The 23,829-nt window shown below is 50.3% G+C and overlaps 1 protein-coding gene across 7 annotated transcripts in view; it reads right to left on the bottom strand.

Moving 5' to 3' along the window:
- Nucleotides 1–4,954: 4,954 nt before the first annotated feature.
- Nucleotides 4,955–23,829, bottom strand: part of DAGLA (diacylglycerol lipase alpha) — a 61,696-nt gene continuing 42,821 nt past the window's right edge. For 6 of the 7 annotated variants that reach the window (XM_063397487.1, XM_063397482.1, XM_063397485.1 and 3 more), the window contains 11 exons: nt 23,333–23,489; nt 23,072–23,155; nt 22,873–22,950; nt 18,970–19,050; nt 17,564–17,706; nt 16,249–16,317; nt 15,321–15,393; nt 14,345–14,541; nt 13,406–13,535; nt 12,807–12,988; nt 4,955–12,138 (listed from right to left, as the gene is read on the bottom strand). In XM_063397487.1, coding sequence (XP_063253557.1) covers nt 11,211–12,138; nt 12,807–12,988; nt 13,406–13,535; nt 14,345–14,541; nt 15,321–15,393; nt 16,249–16,317; nt 17,564–17,706; nt 18,970–19,050; nt 22,873–22,950; nt 23,072–23,155; nt 23,333–23,489 — 2,122 coding nt within the window. In that variant the 3' untranslated portion in view covers nt 4,955–11,210. The remainder of the gene's footprint in view (nt 12,139–12,806; nt 12,989–13,405; nt 13,536–14,344; nt 14,542–15,320; nt 15,394–16,248; nt 16,318–17,563; nt 17,707–18,969; nt 19,051–22,872; nt 22,951–23,071; nt 23,156–23,332; nt 23,490–23,829) is intronic. The other variant, XR_010080404.1, reaches the window with a different exon arrangement.

Raw genomic sequence — 23,829 nt, 5'->3', positions numbered from 1 at the left:
AGCCCCAATCCAGCCCCAAATCACCCAACCCAGCCCCAAATCACCCAACCCAGCCCCAAACCCCACCCCAAGACCCAACCCCTGCCCCCTCAGGGGAAGGCCCAGCTGTGGTTTGTTCTCCCCAGATGTTCCCACAACCCCCAACAACGCCCAGCTCCCCCCTTTCCCCCCCTCCTCCCCGCCCCATAACGACTCCACAATCAAATAAATAAGGGAATCGTGTCCATGAAGTTCCGAGTCCTCCTGCCAGCCCCAAACTGTGGGGCCTTTCTGCTGCGGGCCAGCCGGGGCACAATGAGGGATTGTCCAGCCCCACATCCCAATTGAGAAGGGCAGATTCTCCGGGATATATAAATATATTTATCCTGCTCCCACAGCTGTGCAGTGACCAATTCTTCTCCCGGGAGAGGAGGGGGATTGAGGATTGGGGACAGTAATGGGTCTATTATTTCGGGACGGAGAGAAGGAGCCCTTTTTTCTCTCCTCTCTCTCCACATTAAGACAATTGTTATTCCCTGCTCCCCTTGTTCCTGCTCTCAGCCCCCTGTTTCGGGCACAAGCTGCGTGGGAAGGAAGGGAAATGAAGGGAGAATGGATTTTTCCCGGGAAGCCAAACCCTGTTAGATGCTGGGCCATAATAATTTAATTAAATAAAGATTAAACCCAGCACTAAAGTCAGAATTGGACTGGATGATCCTTGGGGGTCTTTTCCAGCTCAGGATACTGAATCCTAGAATGCACTGTTCTGTCATTTAGGATCCTGGAATCCATGGAATCATATCCCATAATTTTATGGATTCATAAAATCACCTTTTGATTTGCAGAATCACGTGCCGTGATTCCATGATTTAGAATCCCAGAATGATTTGCCTCGGGAGGGAATTTAAAGCTCATCCATGGAATTGTTCAGCTGGGAATAGCCCCAGGCCATGAGAACCTGCTTTACAACTCCAGAGCCCTATCCCTGCATCCCTCGCCCTGCAGGACATGGAAAATCCCAGCTGAGACTCACCTTCCTTGCAGAAAGATCCCAGCATCCAAAGGGCAGATGTCCACACTGTCCTGGCTCAAATATCCAACCTAGCTGAATATTTGGGATATATTCTTGATGGAGAGCATTCATCTTCCTCTTCTGTCCCTGTCATTCCCATTCACTCACAAAAATCCTGTCGTACTCAACTTTGTTTGCACTAAAATCCTTCTTTTTATATGGCAGGATGACTTCACCTTGGGATAACTCAAAGTTCCTTCCTTAACTTCCTTCTCCACTGAAGGACAGATTCCTAGAACTGGTCTTGAGGGACAGGGAATGGTTTGGGTGGGAAGTGACCTTAAATCCCATCCAGTTCCACCAGAACTTCCACAAGTTCCTGCCTGTGGTGGCATTGGACTGTAAAGCCGAGTCCAAGGAGGATCAAGATTTGGTGAAAGGATCCTGAGCCTGGATTTGGATCCCTCTGGATTGACCACATTGGACTTGGCCTGGGATTCCCCATCCTAAATTGTAAAATCCTGTGGAGCAACTCATTTACAATAAAATTAGGATGCTTCCCTCCTTTCCTTAGAGACCATGTCAACATTCCCACATCCCAGCCTTCCCATGAGACAGCTCCTGAGTGCTACACACCCCTTACCCACCAGGAAAATCTCTGGGAATGGCTCATTGAGGATTCAAATCCTCAAATTTGAGGGTTCTGCCCTCACCGAGTGGCTGCCATTCCTGGAATGCCCTCCTCTGGACATAACCCCAGGAATCCTTGCTCCTTCCCCTCTCTGCTCCTCCCCTGGTGCCTAAATCAAGGTGTGGACGTTCCACATCCTTCTCACCCGAGTTTTCCTCCTGCCTCCAAGCCCTGCTCAGCTTCCACTCCCAAGGAATGCTGCTCTTCCCATTCCCAGATCTGATTACAGGGAAAAGACCCACAGGAAAAACACACCAAGGGATGGAGCCAACTCCATCCATGCAGGATGGTCCAGCTCCCTTCCTGCAGCGAGCTGGGAATGCAGCACTTCAGGGATGGACTTGTATGACCCCCAAAGGATCCTAGAGAGCTCTGAATCCCGAAAAATCAAAGGTACTGCTCTGATCCATAGGGAGGCAGCTCCGACTGGGAGCCAAACCCAGTCCCTCACTGGTTTTCCTTTCTCCTGCCCTTCACATTTCCCACGTTCCTCCCCCTTCCCAATCCCCTCTGGGTCATGCTCCCTGCAAGCTCTGCTCTCCCCATCCCACATGGCTCACCAGGAGCACGAGCCAGGAAAGGGTGGAGGGATATTACCTGGGATATTACTCATGGAAGGAGTGGCCAGGGCTCCCTCCGGCGCCAAATTTCAAAGTCCAGTTTCCAACAAAAGAATAATTCAGGAATTTCCCCCTCCCTTACCCCATCCCTCCCCACATCCCAACCTCCAGCTAAGATTCCCAGGCATGTCTGGAAGGATTTGGAGTCTATTTTTACCCTTTTCCCACCAGCTCTGAGCATGGACACCTCAGTCTCTGGAAGGGCGCCAGGATCATTGATCCGGCTCTCATGAGGCTCAGCCAAGCAGGGATCCTGGATCCAGGGATATCCAATGGATACAAGATCTATTTCTCCTGGTGGGACCAGGTCCCAAAGAAGCTGCTGTGTCACTGTTGGAGACACTGGAATATTTGGAATCTCCTACTCACAAACCACCCCAATCCACGCACAAATTGCCCAAATCCCAGATGGTCTGGGAGAGAAGGAATATTAAAGCCCATCCCATTCCATCCACTGCCATGGACAGACACCTTCCCAGGCTGCTCCAAGCTTTGTCCAGCCTGGACTTGACACTTCCAGGGATGAAGCAGCCACAGCGTCTCTGGGAAATCCTCTCCCACCCCCAGGGAAGCTGGAGGTGGAAGCAGAGCTCCCTCCGTTATCTCCTCCTGGCAGGAAATCCGTGCAGATCAATCCCTCCCTGGTTATCCATTAACTCCAAAGGGTTCGTTCCCAGGACGGAGAGAACACCTCCATTGATTTAGAAAGGAATAAGGGACCGTCCTCAGGGAGGAACACACGTCCTGGGAGACCCCAGCATCCCGGGAGACCTCTGGAGCTGGAAGAGTGAGGGCTCAACCCAGGCCTGGCGCAGGGAGGTGTCACCCACCTGCTTCCCATGAGGACATGCAGGCTCCATGGAAAACCCCTGGCCACTCCGCCACAACAAACAGGTGAATTCCAAGGAAGTTCTGTGCTGGAAGGATGAGTACAGCCTGCTAGGAAATCCAAGGGGACATCGCTGAGGAGGCAGGAAGAGGCCAGGAATTACATCTGGAGCATCACCCTCAGACAAGCGTTTCCTTTCCCTCTTTACCAGTGGAAATACAACCTGGTATCCTTGGAGAAAAACCCTGAGGAACTGTGCCCTGCTGGTTTCCATTGAATTAATTAACAATTAAATCCCACCTTTAGTTAATCAAATATTCCCATTATTTTCCCTCTTTTTTTTTTTTACTTGCTGGGGAACACCTCAAAAATTGTTGGAAAATTTGGGTTCCTTTCTGTAGTTCTGGATTTTTTGTCAATGGATTGGAAATAACTTTTCTCAATAAGATGGAATTTTTTTCCTAAGGCCACCAACACACCCAGCAGCCGGAGACTCTCCTTGGAAAACATGACTGCATCCCTGAGGAAGGCTTTTAATAGGTTTTACAGCAGCATCCCCCACTCCTGCTGTGTCCACATCCATATATTTTCATCCTTAAAAACTGAATTAAAGCAGCCTCTCCTAAACATGGATTATTCCGTGTTTATCCAAGGACAGCAGCCAGAGTTGGATGTTTTCCTTCCCCAGGAGTGGAAGGGTTTCCAGAAGAGGCAATATCCTTTTATGAGGCTGATATAGCTCCGGGTAGGGAAAAAAATCCCACAAAACCATCCCAAAACATCAGACACTTCAACATTCCAGCACTTTTTATAGGCATTTTTATAGGAACTCAGTAGTTCAGCCACCTTTGAGCTCTTAATTCCCTGATAGTTCCCTCAGGAGCAGCCATAAAAACAATTCCATGCAGCCATTAATAGGATTACACACTTCCAAGCAGTGCTTTTCTCCTTGGATTTCTCCTGCCTGGTCAGCGAGCTCCAGGACTTCTCCCACCCTTATTCCCCGACCCTATAAGCCATGAATGAAGCTTTTCCCTTGTCCAGAATATGAATTTTTGGAATTATTAAGCTGGGAAGAGGTCTCAGGGCAGGGAGATCCTGCTTTACAACTCCAGAGCCGTGTCCTGTGGGACACTGGGAAGATCCCAGTTGGGACTCACCTGGCTCACAGGATTCCCAGCACCTTCATGTTCATCCAAAGGGGAGATCTCCACACTGATCAGGCTGGAATATCCAATAGATTGAATATTTGGGATATATCACTGACTGAGAGCACATATGATCCTCTTCTATCCCTGTCATTCCCATCCACTCCCAAAATATTCCCTGTTTGCACTAAAATCCCTTTTTTACAGGACAGGTTGAACTGAACTTAACTCAAAGCATCCAGTTCCTTCCTTAATTTCCCTCTTCACAGAAGGAGAGGTTCCTAGAACTCACCTCAAGGGACAGGGATCATGGAATCCTGGAATGGTTTGGGTGGGAATGGATCTGGAAGATCCAGTCCCATCCCTGCCACGGGCAGGGACACCTTCCACTACTTCCAGGACAACTTCCAGCTCACCCCAACCTGGCCATGGGATGGCAAATCCACAACCTCTGGATGTTCCCCCAAGTGTTTTCCCACTCCAGAGGCTGAGATCCAGAGCAGAGAGAGCTGGAGAAGAAACAGCCAATCCCCAGTGATTACCTGGATCCTTCCTAATTCCTGGTGTCCTTCCCACCTCTCCAACTCACTCACCACCCTTCAAGGCAGAAACCTCAGGCAATTCCCAACCATCCACATCCAGGACATCCTTGGGAACAGTCACATACTCCAGCCATGCTTCCAACATCCATTTTATACAGAGTGCCATAGAATATACAGAAAATTTATATACATCCATGTTTCTGGAATTAGGTTATAATTCATCCGGATCTTTCTTTACAGCGGGATTAGTTCGGATCTTTCGTACAGAGGTACAAAAAAAGTCACATGGAGAATGAAGGGCACGTGAGGAGTGCTTGAGTTTCCTTGGAATCTTCATGCTGGGGCAGCTCAGAGCAGGGATTGAGGGCAGCATTCCCGGGATGAGCATGGGGATGCAGGATGCTGGGCTGTTTTCCCCCCAGTTGCATATCCAAGTGCTCCAAGCCCTGCCAGAAGCAGTGGGAATGCCTCAGAGCTCCCTGGAAGGGCTGGTTCTCCCAAAAATGCCAAAGGCTTCAGCTCTAAGGAGGCAATTAGGATCCAGCAGAAAATTCATCCAGAGGGATCCTGCTCTGAGCTGCCCCAGCACGGGATGGGCACAGGTGACAGGCAGGAAGAGCTTTTCCAGAGAGGCAGAGCCAAAGGAAAGGGGCTCGTAGGGCACAACATTCCAGTCAGGGAGGCACAGCCCATCCCCAAATATCCCTGTGCCAGTAGGAATTCTGCTCAGCGCCAGGACGGGAGCTCAAGAGTATTCCCTGGACTTGTGGAGGGAAAGGTGGGAAGCTGGAGCTGCAGGTGAGGCCACCTGGCCACCACCAAGCGCTGGGGACATCCTGGGAAAGGAGTTAGGAGCCAAAGGGTGTGGCAGCATCCTAGGAAAAACCCCTGCCGGGATCCCTTTGCACACAACCTTCCCAAAATTTGGGATCCCAGCAGGACAGGCCCGTGCCACCCCCACCTGGGACTCCTGACTCTGAGCCATCGGAACTGCACGAGGCCCGGGATGGGAAGCAGGATCCAAAGGAAAACCAACGCCAAGGCTTGTCCCTGTGCTGCAAGGATTTTCAGGAATCAAGGGGTGAAGACAGGGAGAGGCTCCCTTCATCCCACAGGCGTGCTGGGAAGGTGGGAAAGTCGGGACAGGGAGCATGGTGTGACACGGTGATGTCAGAGGGACTGGACACAACAAGGAAAGCAGGAAGAATTCCCAGGGAGGTGACCTTTGGAAAGGGGCTGCTCCAGAGCCAGGGAGAAATGCAGTGTGGGTAGGAGGAAATCACCTGCCTCAGGTCAGGATTTGCTTTTGGCACTTGGATACGATCTCAGGAGGCAGGGAAAAGTGGGAAGATGTGGGAAGCCCTGGCTGAGGCAGAGCGGGAGAGCTCGGGAGCAAGGGCAGCTCCCACCAGGCCTTGGCCACACTCCTGTACTCCCAGAGAAGCAGGAAAGGAAGGTGGGAGATGTCTGATCCCAGAAATCTGGGAGAACAAAGGCACAACAGATATGAACTCAAAAAAAAAAGATGGAAAAAACAATGGGAATGGAGACAACAAACGCTCACAGGCTGACGATGATTCCCCATGACAAAGCAAGGAATTGCCCTTATCCTTGGATGTTTGGAATTTCCAGCCCTGAAGCAGCTCCTTGGAGCTGGAAGAAGGGGAAGGACATCAGTGATTACTGATCCAGCCCCCTTCCCATCCCTCCTCTCTCAATTCCTAACTCCCCTGTGAATCTGACTGGACAGCAAAGGACTTCCAGACTGAATTCCAGTTTCCAGCTGCAGCATTCCCTCCTCTCCTTCTTCCCACAGCTGCCAAGGATGGGCAGTGCTTGCCTCCAGCAGGATCTGTGCAGCATTGCTTCCTCCACGCAGGAGCCATGAGGGGGAGCTTTGGCACAAGAAATGAGGCTCTTCCCAAAATCCAGCAGCTCTTCCCAAAAACCAGCACAGCGCAGGCTCTGAGAACAAAGCAACGAGCTCAGTTCCAGGCAGTGCTTTCCAACTGCTTCCTTCAGAGGAATTTCTCAGCAGAGCAATCCACACAGAGGTGCTGCTGGAATTCCAACCTTCCCTTTCCAGCATCACCCTAACACTGCAAGCAGGGAATCACAGAATTCCAGAATCATTTGGAAGCTCCCATGGGCAGGGACATCCTTCCCTAGCCCAGGCTGTTCCAAGCCTTATCCAACCTGGACTGGAATATTTCCCAGAATGAGGAATCAATACCTCCCTAGGCAATGTTTGGATGTTCCTCAAAGGCTGCAGGTACAACCACTATCCCTAAACCCATGGGAATTAAATATTCCTGCTCCCATCCTGCAAAGCCAGAATGTCCAACTGCCCAGGGAAGAATGTCCCAGAATGGATAAGGATAGGGGGAGCTCCAGCCCAGCAATTCCCAAGGCAAACACGAAAGGGCTCTGCTGCCCACGGAAATTCAATGGAAATTCAAAACACAAATCCAAACACACCCATTCCAGCAATAACTAATCCCACCTAATTCCCATTGCCAGGGGTAATCCTGATTATTCCTATGTCCCAATTTGTAAATGAAAGTTGTGTGGGCGATTCCATGGAAATAATATTATCTGCCTGCAGGAAAAGAGCAGCAAAAGCTGGGAAAACATCAAAGTGCATGGAGAATGTGTTAGATACTGTATCCCCACGCTCGGAGCTTTTCCTCCTTCTCATGCGCCCTTGGAAACAGATTTTCCACTTTAATTCTGCTTGGGAACATAAATTGTTCCTGGAATCTAACATCCTCAAAGAATAGAAGTGGGAATCACTGGAATTCTATATCCACATGCCCCACCCTCTGCCATCCCAGCCCTCTGCAGAGACCAAAATACCTCCTACAAATCCTATTCCCAAAAAGTGGCAAGAATCCCATTGAACAGCTTTGGGATGGCTTTCCCATGTGGTACCAAGGATGTGGAATGAGCCACCAGCACCAGGAGAGGAGGGAGGGATGAGATGGCTCTTGAAATAGGTGAGAGGAACAGGGAGTAAAGAAAAGAGGGAAGTTTTAGGAGGAAATGAAGATTCCAAATGGAGAAGGCAGCCCTGAAGGAGAAGGAATAACGATAAATACTGGAAAAGGGCCGGTATATCCTCAGCACTGCAGGATCCTTCCCAAATTTTTGGCACTACTGCGATGAAAGCAACAATAAAATCAATTCACTGGTGCAGAAGAGCCCCAGCTCCATTCCTCTGCCAAGAAACTCTTGGAATAGTTTGTGTTGGAAAGGACCTTTAAAGGTCACTCAGTCCAAGGAAGAAGGATCAGAATGGATTTTAAGGATGAGGCATGGAATGGGGGACCCGTTTGGCAGCTCTGGGGTGTCAGGCACTTCCAGCACTGCCTCTGCACAGGGTGGAACATCCTGCTGGAATATCATGGGAATATCTGAAGATTAGAAGGCACAAAGCTAGGAGGAAGAAAGCAGAAGCCAAGAGGTTCGGAAACCTGGAGATGCTTCATATTCCCAAAGACAGAGCGGGAAGAGAAAGCAGGAAGTGTGTACAGTACAGATGAAGGAGGTAGCTGCAGCTTCAACATTGATTTCAGCATTCCAGGTGTGCTTTCCCAGGAGGAAATGGGAGATCAGCCTTTCCAAAAGCCCAGATAGCAAAGGAGTGATGGGAATGGACACATGGAATGGTGGGGATCAAGACACAGTGATGGGGATCAAGACACAGAGACATTTAAAACCGAAATAATTCCAAGAGCGTGGATTTCATTTGGGATCAGATCTGGTTGTCAATAAAAACCAGGAATTATCCATGATGGGATACAATCAGAACCTTTGAGGGGCTCTTTTGTGCCTTTACTCCTTGGCCTGTGGCAAGCCCAGCTCCCAGGAATTACTTATTTCCAGGTTTTTCCAAAATCCAGTAATCACAGAGCAAAAAAACTGCAGCGTTCCAGACTGCTTCCTGTCAGGGAAGGCCATTCCCAAGCGATCCAGTTCCAATGGCACAGAGAGGGAACAGTCACCCAAGGATTGAATCTTCCAGGACACAGGGGAGGGACTTTCTAGTGCAACATTTGAGCCACGGAACATCAGCAGGTTCCCACTGGAATTGTTCTAGGAGGGAGATTTCCCGCTTTTCCTCACCTGGAGGCACCTCCCACCAGCAGTTCCATCTATCCCTAGGTATCCATCCATCCCAGGGGTGGAGATGATCCTTCTCTTTAGTGTTTTAAAGTGCATTGCAGATCCCAAGCTCTGCCTTAGTGCTAAGGGTTAACTCCTATCGGGAATAAAGGCGGGAATGAGCTCCTTATCCCGACTCCTGGGCCAGGAGGGGAGCTAGCCTGCTAGCCCCAGCCTCTCCTGCCCCCCAGCTCCCCTTCTCCCCTCAAACCTTCCCAGATTTTTGTGCGTATTCCTGATAAATCACCTCGGTAGCGTTTCCTGAGTGCAGGAATTCCTCCTTACCCTGTGCTGTGCTCCCAAACCGCCTGCTCCCTGCTCCTTTTTCAAGGACCTATGGAAACAAAAAGAACTTCTGGTTGCTCAGAATAAAAGGCTTTTTCCTTCTCCAAATCCCTCTGAATCCAGAGGGGCTCCCTCCCTCTGATTCCACTCAGGGAAAGGTCACCTTTGGAGCCTGAAACCACAGGGATAATGTTTTCCTGGCCACTTGAAGCACTTGTGAAGGCTCTGAAAGGGGTAAGGAACAGGGGCCGGAGCATCCCACGCCGATGGAGCGGGATATCAGCACCTGGAGCCAGAACCCAGTGGAATTCCGTGCACCCAGGGTTATTTACATCAATGCACAGGTTATAAAGTGCTCCTCAATGGATCCCACTGGCTCCCGGGAAGCTCTGACCCATCCCAGGCCTTCCAGAGCCCACGTGGAGAACAGGAAGCCTGGGATTCGCCAGGAGCTGAGCTCCTGGGCAGCACAGCGTCCTCCCACAATGGAAACAGCACTGCTGAGGAGGGGAAAAGGGAGCAACCACGGGATTCTGAGGAAGTGAAACCAGGAATTTCTTTTCCAGGGAGGGAGGACGGAGCTCCGGGGAGAGCCATGGGTAACTGCTGAGCTTTGAGGGGGAGTTGTGGCAATTCAAGGCCTTTTCCAGGTCCCAAGAAGGTTTCATTTCCTAGGATAGGTAGTTTTCCTCCTGCTCCCATCATTGGACAACCTGCCTGGAGAGGGGGAGCAGGCTCCTCTGGGCCCAGAGGCTCAGGTAGTTTTCCTAACAACTTACTCAAGCTTTCCTACATGGAATTGTGCAGGTGGGAAGAGGGCAGGAGAGAGGGCAGGCGGTTACCCCCGAATCCAAGCCCCTTAGGAAGCAGGGGGCTTGGAATTCTGCCTGCCCATCCTCTCTTCCCTCGGTCCCCAGAGGGAACAACACAGGGAGGAGAGGGTGATGATGGATTTTCCTTCAGGAAAGCCTCCCTATTTCCTTAATAAATACCTTCCAACCAGCTCAGCAGCTCTGTAAACATACAAGAGATTGCAATACTGGGAAAACGTCCATCTTTTCCCTGAATTCCCAACAACAGAGGCTGGCACTGATCCATGGATGCTGCACATGGGTGGTGTGAGGACCCCCAGGGATCCAGGAGAGACTCCCAGACTCCACAGAGGCCTGGAAAACAACGCCAGGTGCATTTTGCAGTTGATCCATCCACATCCATGCAGCTCCAAGGTGAGAATCCTGGCAGTCCCACGGGAATGTCGCCAGCTCGGAGGGGTCCAGGGAACTGAGGAACGATGGGGGTGATCTCCAGGAGAACTTTCTGCCCAAGGAGGGATGTGGCAGAGGGATTGGGCTCTCGGGAACAGCGTCCTTCCCTCTCAGGAGTGCTCGGGGGAGAGAAACCATGGTGCCAGCCCCATTCCTGCTGTGCCTGGCAGGGAAGGGGAGACTGGATTTGGGGGGAATACAGCCCCAATGGCTTTAAAACGAGAGCGTCCTACAAAAGCAATCCCCATGGAAGTGTGCCGAATTGGATCTTGGGCCGGATCCATGGTAGTGCAACAGGGCCCAAAGTCTCAATCCGCTCATTTCCCAAACCTCCGGCTCGGTCCCGAGGGGAGGATCTGGCCCGGCCCCCTCCTGCTTCCTTCTATGCAGGTAGCTCACTCCCAAACTCAGCAGGTGCCCCAGGGCAAGGAATCTGCCTCTGGAATGAGACAGGCTGAGGTAGGGAACGCGAGTGCCTCAGACCCTCTCAGGCCCCGTGGGGCAAAGCTTCTCCCAGCTCCAAGCACAGGATTCCAGCACAATCCATCCTCCAGACACCACCACTGCGTCACCCCAGAAAGGATTTTTCCAGCCGTCTCCTCTGATCCCAACTGCCCGACGGCAGCCTCCTCCACGGATTATCCCACTGGGATCGTTCCACCCCTTCCCCCTGCACTAAAGGGCCGAAATCATGAGGTCGTCCTGCTTGGCAGGGCTGGTTACGTGTCCGGAGGGGGTGGAAGTCCGGATTTTGTCCGTGGCCAGGCACTCCTGGCTGCTCACACCCGTGGGAGTGATATCCATGAGTTCTCCGGATGAACTAAGGGGGAAGGAGGGCGACACGGAGATTCCCGACGAAGGATCCGTCGAGCCCGCAAACAACCTCGGGGGCTTGGGCACCAGGTTGGGCTCGTACTGCGCCCTCAGCAGGATCTCCTGGTCGCTGACGGATTTGGGGAGCTCCGCAAAGTCGCTGGAGCTGTCCGACACCATCATGCAGTAAATGTCCTGGAAGGAGCTGCTTTTGCTGTCCAGGTTGAAGAGGCTGTCGATGAACTCGGCGAACTCCAGCACCTGGGGGCTGGGCACGTCGGCCAGGCGGCCGTTGTGGAGCGCCGGCTCCTCCCGCGGCGACGAGGACGCGTGCTCGCCGTCGCTGCCGGCGCCCTCGGCGCTGCAGCGGCGCTGCGGGGTGGTGCCGCCGCTGTTGAGCGCGTTCTCCGGGGGCTGCGTCTCCTGGGAATGCTTGGAGAGGCTGTCGGCAGCCAGCAGCTCTGTCCGGGAGCTGAGGGAAGGGTTTTCCTCGGGGATGGCGGGGTCTATATAAAAGCAGTGCGTCTCGTCCTTCTCCATGACCGCATGGAGGCTGGGGGAGCCCCGGATGCTCCGGAAGCCGGAGGAGCGCCGCGAGTCGAAGCTGTAGATGGACTCGTTGTCCGAGAGGCTCTCCATGGTGGCCAGAGGGGCGCGGCGGTCCTGCAGCTCCACGGAGAGGCGTTCCTTAGTGTCCAGGAGAAGCAGCTCCACGGGGTCCTTCTGCACTGGGGAGAGCGGCTTGGTCTCGTAGAATCCCTCCAGGCTGATTTCCGAATGGGATTTGCTCCTGCAGCGGGAAACAGAGAACGTGAGGCTGCAGCATTCCAGAAGAGCCAGAGGATCTGAGGGTTCCTCACACAGCTGCTCTGACCAGAGGCATCCACAGCTCCAGGGAACCTCTTCTCACTCCGTCCTCCCGGCTGGAAATATCCCAGATGGATTCTCCCTCTGCAAACTCCAGTTCTTGCCCTTCTCCCTTTCTTCCTGGCTCACTAAATCCTTCTCCCCTGCCCCCAGAGACTGTGGACTATCCCTGACAGTGTTCCAGGTTGGATGGGGCTTGGAGCAACCTGTGGACTATGCCTGATCATGTTCCAGGTTCGACAGGGCTTGGAGCAACCTGGGCTGCTGGAAGATGTCCCTGCCTGTGGCAGGGGCTGCAATTGGGTGATCCTTAAATCCATTCCAACCCAACCCCAATTTGGCTCCAAGATTTACCTTGGGAAAACCCCCTCTGTCTGGAGAAAGAGAAAGAAGATCTTCCGTACCTTTTCCTGACCTTGCTGCACTCAAATTCCCAAGCAGCACAAGGGATTTCCCCCCCCCGACATTCCACAAGAAATCCTGAAGCTTTAACTCCCACAAAGGCAGCCCACAGATCACAACACCCCAAGAGGATGCTGGAGCCCTGAAACCACATCTGGAGCCATTATTCCATGCAAAATCCCTCTTTACTTGGTACTGCTGTTCCTCCTGTCCGCTGGGATGGCTCCAGTGCCGATCTGCACGGAGGGGCAGCTGGGCAAGGGCTGGCTCTGGAATATCAGCTCCGGCGTGAGATCCACCTCCGTAGGACTCACCATCACCTTGGCTGCGGACAGCAGGGCTGTTTTCCCCTTGTTGTAGTTCTCCAACACCTGTCCAAGGGAAGCAGAGGAACAGCAGGGATTGACTGGAGGCTTTCAAACAGCTGGATTGGCCTCTTTCTTCCCAGAGCCTTCAGGAAGCACTGGGAGATAAAGGATGAGATGGATTAATCCTGATTAATCCAATCCCTGGATGTCACCTGGGCTCCAATTTAATGGCAGCTCCTGGAATGAACCATCACCACCCAACCTCATGTTATTCTGACATTAAATTTGGAAACAGGAGCAACTGGGATTTTGGGAATTCCCTTCCCAGACCTCAGCACGCTCCACTGTGCAAGACTGACCAGGAGCATCCCCTTTCCTCCTCTTCTCCAAAATAAACAGCCTGGGGTATTTAACCAGCAGCATCCCAGGGCAAGGCCAGCCTGTCCCGGTGTTTTTTGGGATGGCAATTCCCTGCCTTACCTTGTTGAGCCCTTCCATGACCACGTAGGGGAGGTGTTCGTGAAGCATGGCTGGGGAGATGATCACCTCGTTGAAGGCCTTGTTGTCCCCCCAGATGGCAAAGTAGGTGGGATCCTCCTGCTCACAGCAGCTGGAAAAGGGGTCCAGACAACAGGGAAAACAGGATGGAAGAGCAGGACAGTGTTTTGGCATGTGAAAGCAGCAGGATGCAGACAGAGAAAAAGAGGAGAAACAAAGGGAGGAGCTGCTAAAATATATTTTGCTCCAAAATCCTGCATTATCCAACAGGGACATGTTTATCCTTGGGCTAATCATCTTCTAAAGGGGAAGAGGACATTGGAAAAGGGCCTGGAATAATGGGAAAAGGGGGAGTAGCTTTAAGCTGGAAGAGAATGGATTAAGGGAGATATTGGAACAAATCCTTCCCTATGAGGTGCTGAGGCCCTGGCACAGGTTGCCCAGAGAAGCTGTGGCTCCCCCGTGCCTGGAAGTGTCCCAGGCCAGGTTGGATGGGCTTGGAGCAACCTGGGATAGTGGGAGATGTCCCTGTCCATGGCAGGGGGTAGAAATGGGTGATCCTAAGTCCCTTCCAACCCAAACCATTACAGCATTCCATGTGCTGGTTTAGATTAGATACTGGAAGAAACTCTTCCCTGTGAGGGTGGAAAATTGGGATGGATTTCCAAGGGAAGCTGTGGCTGCCCCGTCCCTGGAAGTGCTCAGATCCAGGCTGGACTGGGCTTGGAGCAACCTGGCCTGGTGGAAGGCTCCCCTGCCCCTGCATGTCCGCAGTCCCTTCCAACCCAAACCATTCCATAACTCCGCCAGCACGGACACAACCACCACCAGCCCTGTGAGACGGCGGGGAAGAAAACCCCCTTCCCCTTGCGCCAGGGGGAGTTTTCCAGCGGGAATTCCATCAGGAACGGCAGGACTCACCAGCACTGCTCAGCAGGGTGGTTGTGCACCACGTGGATGATGCGGCCAGGGGGGTACAGGGGCGTGCTGGCACTCAGGGCGATGGTCAGGTCACTGGGGTGTGTCCAGAGCCGGTTGCTCGTCACCGAGTTCTCCTCCGGCTCCTCGGGAAGCTCGGATTTGGGAATGCACTTGGTAGCCCCCACAATGATCCGCCACTGTTCCCACAAAGAGAGAGAGAGGGTTTGAGGAGAGAAAAGCAAAAAAAAGCAGAATTTCCTCGTAAGACTTGAGAGGCTTAAAGAATTCCAGAGGCAGGATATTCCCTGTTTCCTTTCACACACACAGAAGGGATTTGCCGAAGGAATATGTGAAACACCAACAGAGGTGTCCAGGTAAAACACAGTGACACTGGGAATAAATAAAGAACAACACAAGGACAGCAAAACAGCTGGAGACAGACATGATCCAAATGTTTCTGAAAATTCATTTTCCTCACCCAATTATACACCCTCTCCAGGTAAATCCCATCATGTATTATCCCTAAAAATCTTAATATTTTATGTTTTTTTCAATCTTAGTGCAATGGTAAAGAATGGGGAGAGACAGCTTCCCACATTTCCTATCTCCAAGACATGAGCAGATCATTTATCCTGGTCACCAGGATGTGTCACCGCAATGTTCCCACAAGCACAGCAGCTGCTGCACTTCCAGACTGTTCCCAGTTTTAACTGGCCAGGAAAAGCCACACTTGGAATACAGACTTTAAAAGAGGCTCAGACAGAAAACTCCCTGCTTGGTTATTTGGGATCTGTGACGGTGAAGTTTCAGCAAGTGAGCTGCAATGATCCCATTGAGCTCTCCCGTTCTTTCCATGATTCCTCTTGTTCCATAAATAATGATCCTGAGGAGACCTGGAGGAAACCCACCCTGCAGGCCACTAAAATTCCTCATCCCTGCTCAGAGACATCTCCAGGTGTTGGTTCTTCCCTCTTACCTTTGGTTTGGTGCTTCTTTGGAGAACATCCAGAAGCTGCCGGCGAAATCCCTCCAGCTGAGAGAGCCCAATCCTGGAAGAGAGGAAGATGTGACCATGTAAAAGAGGAAGATGTGACTCTGGAAAAGAAGGTGGGGTTATGGAAAGAGGAAGAGATGATTCTGGAAAGGATGAAGATTTGATTCTAGAGGACAAGTGAGTCTGGAAAAGAAGATAATTATGGATTGTGGAAGAGGGGGAAATGTGTGCACAACACCTGGGCAGGGAACAGGACAAGAAGGATACAGAGCACAGAAAAACAAGGCATTGTGTTTAAAAGGACACTGAGGACACAGAATGGAGCAGATGGATTCAGAGGTGGGCTGAGGCATCGCCCAGGAGCAGGAGCCAGGAGCGAGAGGCCCCAGGGAATTACCAGGGTAAGATGAAGGAACAGGGAAGGAGGGAGGTGACGATGGAAAGTGGCACAGAACAGGTGAGTTGGAAAAGTGTCCTGGAGCTGACTGACACCACGGAGCAGATGATGGGATGGACAGGATCATGGCATCCAGGTAAATCCCAGGTTTGCCTGGCTCCTGCTCCAAATCCCAGGAGACAAGGAAGGTGAGGAATGCCAAGGCACAAGGAATAAGCTGGTTCGGAGATGAGGTGACATGGAACAGGGATTTGGGGACAAACTGGGATTCCAGAGGTAGGACATTCCCCCTTTTGTCTCACACAGGAGGGATTTACCATAAAAACCCCAACAGAGATATCCAGGACAAACACAGTGGCACAGGGAATCGAGAAGATAAACAGGGAACAATAAAAGGACAGGAAAATGAGGAAGCTGGAGACAGAGATGATCCCAGTGTTTTGGACAGGAAACAGATGACTTGGGACAGAAGAGCAGAGATTCATCAAGGAATTCAGACACTTCTCCACTTGCCTGGGCACCAGATCTTTGCCAAGCACCACCGCAGTCACAAACTCCTTGGAATACTCCATGGCATCCTCACTGGAAGAGAAACAGGAGCAAGAAGAAGCAAACAGTGTTTCATTCCCAATTCAGTGGCAAGGAAACCAGGGGCACAAACCCAAATCCAAGCTGCTCCAGGCTCTGGGGATTTGTGCCGTGTGGAAGGAGAGCCTGATCTCCACATCCCATGGCCCAACCATTCCCCTGCCCATGACTCTGGATATAGCTGGGAAAGGAAATGCTGGAACTCAATGCCTCAGTCATTTTCCAGTAGTTGGGGAATGATGGGACAGCCAAGGAAGATATCCCGTGCTCCCAAGGCTACAGTGTAGGATGAAATACTCCAGTGTTTGGAAGAATTCAGATGGCAAACAACCTGACTTCCAAGGCAAGAAAAAAGAAATCAAGATTCCCACTCTGAGTTTGCTGGAGATATTCCCAACCAGTAACCATGGGCAGAGGCTGCCTCACTGACCGAGGGATGATCCTGGGCATGACACAATTCAGGGGCTACCAAGGGATCCAAGAGTGGAAGTTTGGAGCAGAGGGTTGTACAACTCTCCTGAAATATCCTCCTCTGTAGCTCTGGGGCTGCAGAAGATCTGGGAATACTACAACAAGGAATGTCAGGATCCAGATGCAGCAGCAGGATGGCTTAAAACCCTTGGCTACTCCTGGAATATGATGCAGGAACTACCACAAGAGGCCTCTCTCAATCCATAGATGATTCCAAGGATCCCCAAGGTCTGTCAGGACTAGGAAGCCCTTCCCTCACTTCCCAGCAATCCAGTGGGATGCTTTGTTTGGGAATGACATGACTGGGTCCATTCCCATGTATAATGGGAGGCATCCACGATTAATCTCTCCCTGGTTTTGCCCCACGGCCAAGGGAGAGAAACCAGAACAATCCCTGTCACCAATTTTAGGCTGCAGAATGACAGAAATCACATCCCAATGCCAATTTATTTGGAAAAGGAGTCCAAACAACTGGATCATCTGCTGCAGACACCTGCATTTGGTCAAGTATCTCCCTAATTCCCATTTATTCAGTGGGAGTGGGCAGAGAGTAAGGAGATTGTGCTCATTTCCCATTAAAATTGGAGCCGTGGATAATTCAGTTACAAACCAGAATATTTGGGAAAGCGGCCATCTGCCATCCTAACTTGGATTCCAAACTGTATCCCAGAGGAAACACTCAGCTTCTCCAGGCTACCTGTCCATTCCACTGCTCCCTAGAGCCTCCCAAGCAGGATCCAGTGCATCCCAGGTGTATCCCAACACCTACCTGAGCAGCCCACCTGGGGGGGAATAGGCAAAGCACTTGAGGGATGGATACTGGGGACGCAGCAGGAAGGACAGGATGGCAGCCGTGCCAGCTCCAAGGGAATGCCCAACCACAATGAGGCCGTAGTGTTTTGTTCCTCTTCCCTGAAACACACGGGAACAACAAGGAATCGAGGTCAGCTTGGAAATCAAATCTAATTTATCCTCCCAATCTCTCTCCTTCCCCAGTTTTTGAGTCTGTTTCTATACATGAGCACTCCAGATTCCAGCTCCTTGCTTGTTCTGAATCATGGAATCACCACAGAATCCTGGAATGGTTTAGGTTGGAAAGGAAGGGAGAGATCATTCCATTCCACCTCCTGCCATGGGCAGGGACACCTTCCACTAGCTCAGGTTATTCCCAGTCCTGTCCAAACTGGCCTGGAACACTTCCAGGGATGGGGAAGACACAGCGTCTCTGGGAAACCTGTGCCAGGGCCTCTCTGGAGGCTGGAAAGCATTCCCCTATGGAATTCTACCTTTGGCCTACTGGGACTTACCTGAAAGAAAAATGAAAGGCACACGAGCTATTTGAATTATTTAGGATTTGATGGGAGCCTTTTGCCCCTCCTGATGATATCCAAGTGTCTCTACACCTCACTGGATACTTTTCTCTGGAATATCTGTCCTTGGCAACTGGCAGAAACATGGTCCTGGGCTGGTGGGACCTGGGATGGCACTTATGGACCTAAAGCCAGGAAAAATTCCTCCCCAGTGACAGGAACAGCTCCCATTTTCCCTTTCGAGGCAGAGAGAAATGAAGCTCCATCCCAAAAAGCTGGATGCTGGTTTATCTCTTCCTCCATCCACCAAATATCCCAAGGCAGCACTTCAACAACTATCTCCAACATATAAACCAAGGTAAGCTGCTTCCCAACATCTCCCTCGAGTCCTGTGACATCTCCATGCCACCAGGAATGTGCCCACAGGGACAGTCAGCACGGCATTCCGAAGAAAATCTCCATAAAAATGGGATTTTAGTTCCTGCTGATTTGGTTTTAATGCTCCCTGTCCTTCATTGCCACCACGTGGGACTTGCTGCCTCGGGAAAAGGAAAATCATCAGGAGCTCTGCAGTATTGGTGCTTTCAAAATGAAAAAGCCTTGCAGAAAGTCTGGATGGGGCTCGGAGCATCCTGATCTTGTGGAATGTTCTCTGCCCATGGCAGGGGGTGGAATGGGATGAGCTTTCAGGTCCCTTCCAACCCAAACCATTCCATGAATGAGTAACTAACAGGAAATCCAGACGGACAGGAATCAAAGGAGGAGCTGAGAAATGAATACAACAGCCTCAGGGACACTGAGATTCCCTTAAATCCCAGTTTTTTACGGAAATCTCATCCTCTGTCCAGAGGCAACCCACACTCACCAAATCTCGTCCAAAAGCTTGGGACAGCACCATCTCCTGCTCCAACTTCTTCTTGATGTACTCGGCAGACAGCACCATTCCCTGTGGGAAGACACAGCAGGATGTAAATGGGATCTCAGCACCCAGCAGCCAGAAGGTGAGGGAGCTCTGGAATGTTCCTCAGCACGGATCAGGATGGAGGGAGAACTCATTCCCCCCTGCAATTCCAAAGGGTTGGTGTGTAGGGAGTAAAGGCAATTCTTAATTAAGGAACACTCCAAGGATCTATTCCCAGGCTTTTAGAGGGAAAACTACCCCAAATCCATTTAACTTAAACACAGGATTGTGGATTTGGTACTTCAGGCCCCAAGGCCTGGGGCAGAACAAAGAAATAGACTTGGATATTCTAAATATTGGTGTTTTTAAAGCCAAATTGTCCTATTCCAGGTAAATCTGGGAAGGAGTTTTCCATTTAAATCTGAGAACAAAAGTGTGAATTATTCTAACAGAGATGATAATACAAACACCAAAGGGAGAAGTGGCAGCACTAGGAATTAGTTCCTGCCCTCTCCAGCTATCAATATTAAGGGAATTTGGCTGTCAGAGGACATTCATCCCAAATTACTAAAGGTTTTTATTCCCTAGAAGTCAACAAGTGCTGGAAGATGGGAAAGATCATATCTGGGTCTAAACATTCCTCCCCTCTGCTGAGGAGTGTTTCTCTCTCTGTGTGGTGATTCCAAATGTAGCTGATCCAATTCCAAGTGCAGTTATAAATAAGGAACTGGAATTTGGTTTGTTGCATAAATTCCTGTTGATGCTACAGTTAAATTCAGTGGGAAGTGAGCCTGACCTCCAAAAAATGGGGGAAAACCAAATCCTTGGCTGTTTTCCTTTAAATCCTTATCTTAAAATGGTGGAAGTACAATGGGAATGTTACTGGGGGCTCACTCTCCATCTCGGGAGACATAAAAGGATTTCTGGCTCCAAAAGCAAAGAAAAATATATATAAATAATAATATATAAAACATCAGTTATCCCAGAGAGCTGGATTGGGGGTTGGAGTTAAACACAGCAGGATAACCAGAGGGGAAAATCAGGGAAACACCAGGGAGAAATCAGAGGTAAATGGGAGAAAGAGCTGAGGGGGAAAATGGCAGGGGGAAAACTAGGTGGGAAAATCTAAATCAGGGATAAATCAGGAATAAGTCAGGAATAATGTGCTGACTCTCTTGCAGCAATACCACCTCATCAAGCCTCTAGAGATCAAGGTATATTCCATCCTTACGGAATTTCTTGGATCGTTTCAAAGAGGGGCAGAAAGGCGTAAGAGGAGCCAGTGAGGAAAAGAAAGCAAAGAAACCTGGAATTTTCCAGGTCCTCAGCATCCAAAACATCTTTGATCCCAATCTGGATACTGGAGAGGGGAAGCAGGACAGCAGAGACCCCACTCCATGGAAATGAGATATATGGGATGCTGCCACCACCGAAGAGCACCACAGTGGTTGTGCCTTATCCCAGCTCCCAGCAGCTTCCAGAAGAGTCTCCATTCCCAATCCTAATGAGAAGTGAGCAGCAGGCCACTGATCTAAATTCCCTCTGCGAATTTGGGGTTCTATTTTTAGAGAGCGTGACCCAAATCCAGGGTGATGTCACTGCTGGGATGTTAGTCAGCCTTCGGGACGTGTTTTTGGTAATTATATCCTAATGGAGACGGGGATTTTAATTATTATAGAATAAGACTGTCAACTTCCAGTTACATTTTCCATTGGAAAAATTCCCTAAGCCTCATGGAATCCTGGTTTGGGTTGAGAGGGGCCTTTAAGGATCATCCCATTCCACGGACAATTCCACTAACCCAGGTTGCTCCAAGCCCTATCCAGTCTGGCCTTGGACATTTTCAGGGATGTAGCACCTCTAAATTCTCTGGGAAACAAATCACATTTCCAGTTAATAAAACTATTTGTGCTTCAGTTTGGAAATTCATATGTAAATAACCAAATGGATTAAGGATTTAGGGAAAAGGAATGGAAATATTCTGCACTGTTTTGCATCCCAAAGGCACAAAACTGCTCTGGGATGTTTGAGATTTTTTGGGGAAAAACCTCAAAAGGGTCTATTTATGAGAGAAAAGTGTTAGAAATTCCCATTATTCTACCAACTTGGGATCATGGCCGAGCTTCCAGGCCTGTCCAGCAGCTCCCTGTTGTTCTCCTGGCTGGCTCAACACCAGGAAACAAAGCTCCATAACATCCTATTTTCACTAATTTTGTCCTGAGAGTTCAACAATTAAATCAAGATTCACCCCTCTGGCTGAGGATTATTTTTCAATTTACTTCATTATAAAATCAGTGGATTTTATTCCAAAAGTAGTCAAGTTGGATTCTTCTTTATCTCCCGTTTTTTTTTTTTTTGGACATTCTAATCCCTAAATTTTAGCTCCAGCTCTATTTTTTGATCCAAATAGCTCAGAGCTCTGATAAATATTTTTCTTAATTGTGACACTGGAGCTATGGAGTGATAAAAAAATTCATGTAAACATCAAGACTTGGAATTTTGATGGACACCCCCGGGTATGGGTGGGATAGAATCAGCAGGAAAACACCCCAAATCAAACAAATCCTGGGAAAGCTCCCACACAGCCAAGTCCTCGTTTCCAAATTAAATGTGTAAGTGAGACACTGGATTTGTTTGGATATTAAACTTGACTCCTGGACATTAAAAATGCATTTAAAATCCCATTATCTCCCTTAGTTTTCCCTCGGGAATCAACAGCACATTATTGTCTGCAGATTAATATTGATAATAATTCCAGAGAAAGTGAATATTTCTCTCTGGGCAGCAATCCCAAAAAAGAAATAACACAAAGGACGAATAAAAGCTCTGTCTGAACAAAGGGAACGAACGATAATGTTTCATGGAAGTCGCCAGCGGAGGAATATTTTCATATAAAGATCAAAAGCAAAGCCAATTTCTGCAAGGATCTATTCCTGGATATTCACTGAACCATGGAATTCTGGAATGGTTTGGATTGGAAGGGACCTAAAAGCCCATCCCAGTCCCATGAGCAGGGACACCTTCCCCTGATCCAAGCTGCTCCAAGATCCATCCTCCAAGGTTTCCCAGCCCGTGGCAGGGGTTGGAACAGGATCTTTCAAGTCCCTTCCAACCCAAACCATCCCAGGATTCTGTGGTTCTATTTCCTAAAGCAGAGGGAAGAGGTTCGGTATTCCAGCAGGACACCATGAGGCAAGCTGGAGTTCCCAGATCATGGATTTCAAGGACTTCCAAGCTCCACACCCCACCTGGAGCAACACTCATCCCCCCCAGCAGCACTTCCAGCAACGGCGCTGTTCCTTCTAACCTTCCCTCCGTATTTCCCTTTCCCAACCTGGCACTGCAGCTTTGGAAGCTGCCAAATTCCACATCATCTTAAAAACTTGGCACGTCGTTCCTTTGCCAGACAGGGGCAAAGGTCAGCTCTGGAATAAATGGATTTAGCCAGCCCAGAGCTGCTCACAGACACGGAGCATCCATCTAATTTCACGGATGCGAGTCCTGCCAGCATCCTTTGAGGACGTCCCCGTCGCAGCAGAATTTTAAGCACATTCTCAGGCTTTGATTGAAAATTCCTTAAAGGTCGTTGGAAGAAAAAGTCACTTGAGTGGCTCCAGGAATTTCATTGTGGGTCTCCACAATGCCTTTCCGAATTCGGAATTCTCTGATTGTACGGAGTTTTTAATTACACGCCCGGCGGTTTTAACAGTTCCCACTAATTACTGAACAGCTCAGAGCCCTTTCTGCAACTCCTTTTTCAAGTAATTAAGACTATTTGGGGGTTCATAATTAAAAAGTGAAATAATTAGAAAACTCCACGGGTTTTTGTTTGGTTTTAGGTTGGTTTTTTGGGATCTTTTTCCCCACCTTGTGTCCCAGCCACGTTCCATGGTGCCCCTCAACCGGCAGGCGCTCCGCGTCCCCCGTCAGATCCGTCAGGGCGTCCTGGAAGAAAAGCAGTCACCTTGCTTCAGGTGAGTCAAATCCAGGTCAGGATTCCAAACCGGGAAGGGCTCCAACTCCCTGGAACGTCCACTGGCGAGGCCACCACGCACACCCCACTTACTTTTGGGGACAGAGTTCCCCGGATGCTGATGACCACCTTCTTCTTGTCATGGTCCACGGCCACGTAGAAAGGCGTTTCATAAACCTGGAAAAGATCGGGAGAGACATTGGATTATCCTCAGGGAAAAGCAGGCAGCGCACACGGCAGGATTTGTGTCCGAATGATAGAAGCGGGAGAGGAAAGGGCTTCGTTTCCCGTCTTTGTCCCACTGCAGCGGGAAGAGGTAGATCCCGCGGGGATGGGGCGTGGGATGGTGCTCACAGCGTCGTGGCAGGACGTGTAGACGATGTCCACGGAGGTCATGTTCTCGTCCAGGAAGTGGCGCCGGATGGCGATGGCGTTGCAGCCGCAGCAGTTGTCCTCCTCGATGGTGACGCCGGGCGCGTAGCGCGGCCGCGACGGGCACAGGCAGCAACACCTGTGGGGGGGAAAAAGGCTCCATTTAGGGTGACATTCCCGGAGGAAAGGGAAAGGCGGGCACCCCAAACCTCATCCCAATGGCAGCGAGTGCCAGGTGAAGGATAAAACCACCAAACAGCCTCAAAATCTGGGATCGGGTGCAGTTTTCCTTTCGAGCACCAGAGAGAGCTACAATGCAGCCAGTCACCAAGGCATCCCAGGATGGCAGGATGGCTCCTCAAAGGACACTGTCCTTGGAAGTGCAGTTTTCCAGTGCTTCAACACGGAAAAGCCAACGCTGACTGAGCTCCAGGTTTATTTATAGGAAAAAATGGGTTTACAATCATCCCAAAATAAAA

This window comes from Prinia subflava, chromosome 5 (assembly GCF_021018805.1).
Source record: "Prinia subflava isolate CZ2003 ecotype Zambia chromosome 5, Cam_Psub_1.2, whole genome shotgun sequence".
NCBI lineage: Eukaryota > Metazoa > Chordata > Aves > Passeriformes > Cisticolidae > Prinia > Prinia subflava.
Note: the sequence above shows the minus strand (reverse complement) of the source record. Positions and strands in the feature narration are given on the sequence as shown.